Genomic DNA, 2575 nt, shown 5'->3' with positions numbered 1-2575 from the left:
GATTTGCATCTCTCAATTGTCAACGTCATGATTTGAGGGATAAATTCCTAAACTAGAGGATTCACGTCTGCATACTCCACCAGGGCAAGAAGCAGTGCAAAAGGATCAAAGCAAGGAAAATATGAAAACACAAGAATGAAGCTCTCGGTGCTGATGTCGTCATCGTGTTGTACAACTCGCAACCAAACCTGTGACCCCACCAACGTTAAAGCATATACAATTGCACCTCTCTCTCTCTCTCCTCCCCCACTATATATACAGGGGCACACAGTTGGCACTCCGCATTCCTCCAAGTTCAAGTTCCTTACCTCCTCTTCTTCTCCTACCTCACACCCACTGCAAAATCAAAACTTTAAACAGGAAAAAAGGACGAAGAACGCAAGAGAGATGAGAACCCTCGCGGACACAACGTACGCACCCCTGTCGACGGCGACGGTCTCGACCCCGCCTGCGGTGCCGACGGCGTCGCACCGGTCGCCGTGGCACTCCCCTGTGCCGTACCTGTTCGGAGGCCTGGCGGCGATGCTGGGGCTCATAGGCTTCGCTCTCTTGATCCTGGCCTGTTCCTACTGGAGGCTCTCCGGCAGTTCGAGCGGCGCCCAGGGAGACGAAGAGAACGGGGGCGAAGCAAAGACGGTCGAGGGAGAAGGGTACAACAAGGCCGTGAAGGTGTACGAAGAGAAGATAGTGGTGATCATGGCCGGCGACGAGAAGCCCACCTTCCTCGCCACGCCGATGTGCAGCAGAGGCCCTTCTTTCGGCGATTCCCAATGCAAGAGCAATGGCGACGATGGGGAGAGCTTCGATGCGAAGAAGGAGAAGGAAGAGAATTGCGACAAGACCAAGGAGACTACTGACATCAACAACGATGACGTTGGAGGTCACGTTGGTCATGGTCATAATTCAGCAGCTGCTGAAGAAAACAGAGAAGCAGCAGAGGATCAAACCCAGCAACAGGATTAGCAAGCAGTCTGTGATTGCGTGTGGCGAGAGCGAGAAAAACCAAGTTTTGTTTCGATTTTGGCTTTGAGGCCTTCTTCTTTCTTTCTTTCTTTCTTTCTTTTTCCCCCTTTACTTCCCTTTTCATGGCTAATCGGGAAATGTAAATCATTTTTGGAGAGGAATTGAGATGAGAACGGGTTCTCTTCATTTCCAGATAATCGATCAATCACCGCCAAGCCTGGAACCACCACCATCAGACCTACTAATCAATTTCTCAGCTAAAACCTTGCGGGCACCGAATAACCCAGTTGATCAAAATGCAAATTAAAGATGAGGAATCGTTTCCGTTGCTCCTAGATCGAAAAAGAAAGGAAAGAAAAGGAAAAAAGCAGCAGAACCAAAGCAGGAGAAGGAAAGCTAAAGATTAGTGGGAGCGACCTTTTTGGCGCAACGAGACATTGTTAATTCAGTTTTGAGTGGGAGAATAAAGCAGACAAGTCGACGGATGGATCGCACATATTCGCCCCACTCATGTTCTCCTCCGGCGGTGGTGGACGGCGAGATGTCGCCGCCGGCCACACTGCGCGGTGGGGCCCCCCCCCCCTTTATCCAGATGTGAGAGGAGAGGAGAGGGGACCCGTGTCGGAGCTTATCGGATTATGACAGGTTGTCCGAAGCCACGTGTTAAGACATCTGCAGTAGGTTTGTCCGCCTCGCGCGGCGACTCGAAACCGCTTTTATCTTCGAAAAGAGAGAAGAAAGCGGCGTCATAACTCACGGATGGGGGTGGGGGGAGGCAGCTTCGTAATTGACGAGAACAGGGCTACTGTTCCAAAGCACGACGTAGGAGCAGCTTCACTTGGTACTCCGTACAATGTCGTACACACATACCAAAATTTCTTGTGCCGTGGATTAATATTTCGAGGTCGGTGTTATAACCGTCCTCAATGCGTTTGAAATGATTGATAAATGGACCGTCTTAAACTTCAACTCGTATAATTCGAAATCGATATCGTCTAATCTATTTTTTTTATCAGATGTGTTATGTCGACCCAATTAATGAGCTAATCTAAGTCGACCTATTTAATCTATATTAGCTATATTCGTTTTCACTTGTTATTACTTATTGACACAAATATTGTGACACCATAACAAGTTCGTTATTTTATATTTTCTATTGTTCATGAGTAAAAAAAATCGCAACATTACAAACCGTTATAAGAAAAAAGTTTCGATTTTTATGTTATGTTGCTCTTGGTACAACGGACCTTCAAAAACCTTTGTAGTAATTTAATTTATAAGTTAGGAAAAAGAATTCAATTTTAAGATGTTTTGTTCAAGGTTACGAGGGACTAACATAAACATTTGTAAATCTTCACAAGAAATAGAATTTTAATTTTACGATGATTTACTCATAGTAACGATACACCGTCACAAATCTTTGCAAATCGTTGCAAGCAAAAAATTAATATTACGACATATCCTTGGTTACAACATATCATCATAAATCTTTGTAAATCATCATAAGAAAAATAATTTGGTTTTACGGCATTTTGTTCTTGGTTAGGACGGATCTCCATAAGCCTTGGTAACTCGTCGTAAGAAAAATAATTTGCTTTTCTTGTGTGCCTCC

General features: G+C 45.2%; 1 protein-coding gene across 1 annotated transcript; it reads left to right on the top strand.

Annotated features, from left to right (window-relative positions):
- Window positions 1-275: 275 nt before the first annotated feature.
- Window positions 276-1149, top strand: LOC115666929 (protein GLUTAMINE DUMPER 5-like). The gene has a single exon (XM_056306662.1). It carries the CDS (start codon window positions 388-390, stop codon window positions 961-963), a length of 576 nt encoding a protein of 191 aa, XP_056162637.1. The 5' UTR covers window positions 276-387; the 3' UTR covers window positions 964-1149.
- Window positions 1150-2575: the final 1426 nt, after the last annotated feature.

Source organism: Syzygium oleosum, unplaced genomic scaffold, assembly GCF_021117445.2.
Source record: "Syzygium oleosum isolate NSW1041296 unplaced genomic scaffold, Sole_v2.1 Sole_v2.46, whole genome shotgun sequence".
Classification (NCBI taxonomy): domain Eukaryota; kingdom Viridiplantae; phylum Streptophyta; class Magnoliopsida; order Myrtales; family Myrtaceae; genus Syzygium; species Syzygium oleosum.
The sequence above is the reverse complement of the archived record's forward strand: the minus strand, read 5'-3'. Positions and strand labels throughout refer to the sequence as shown.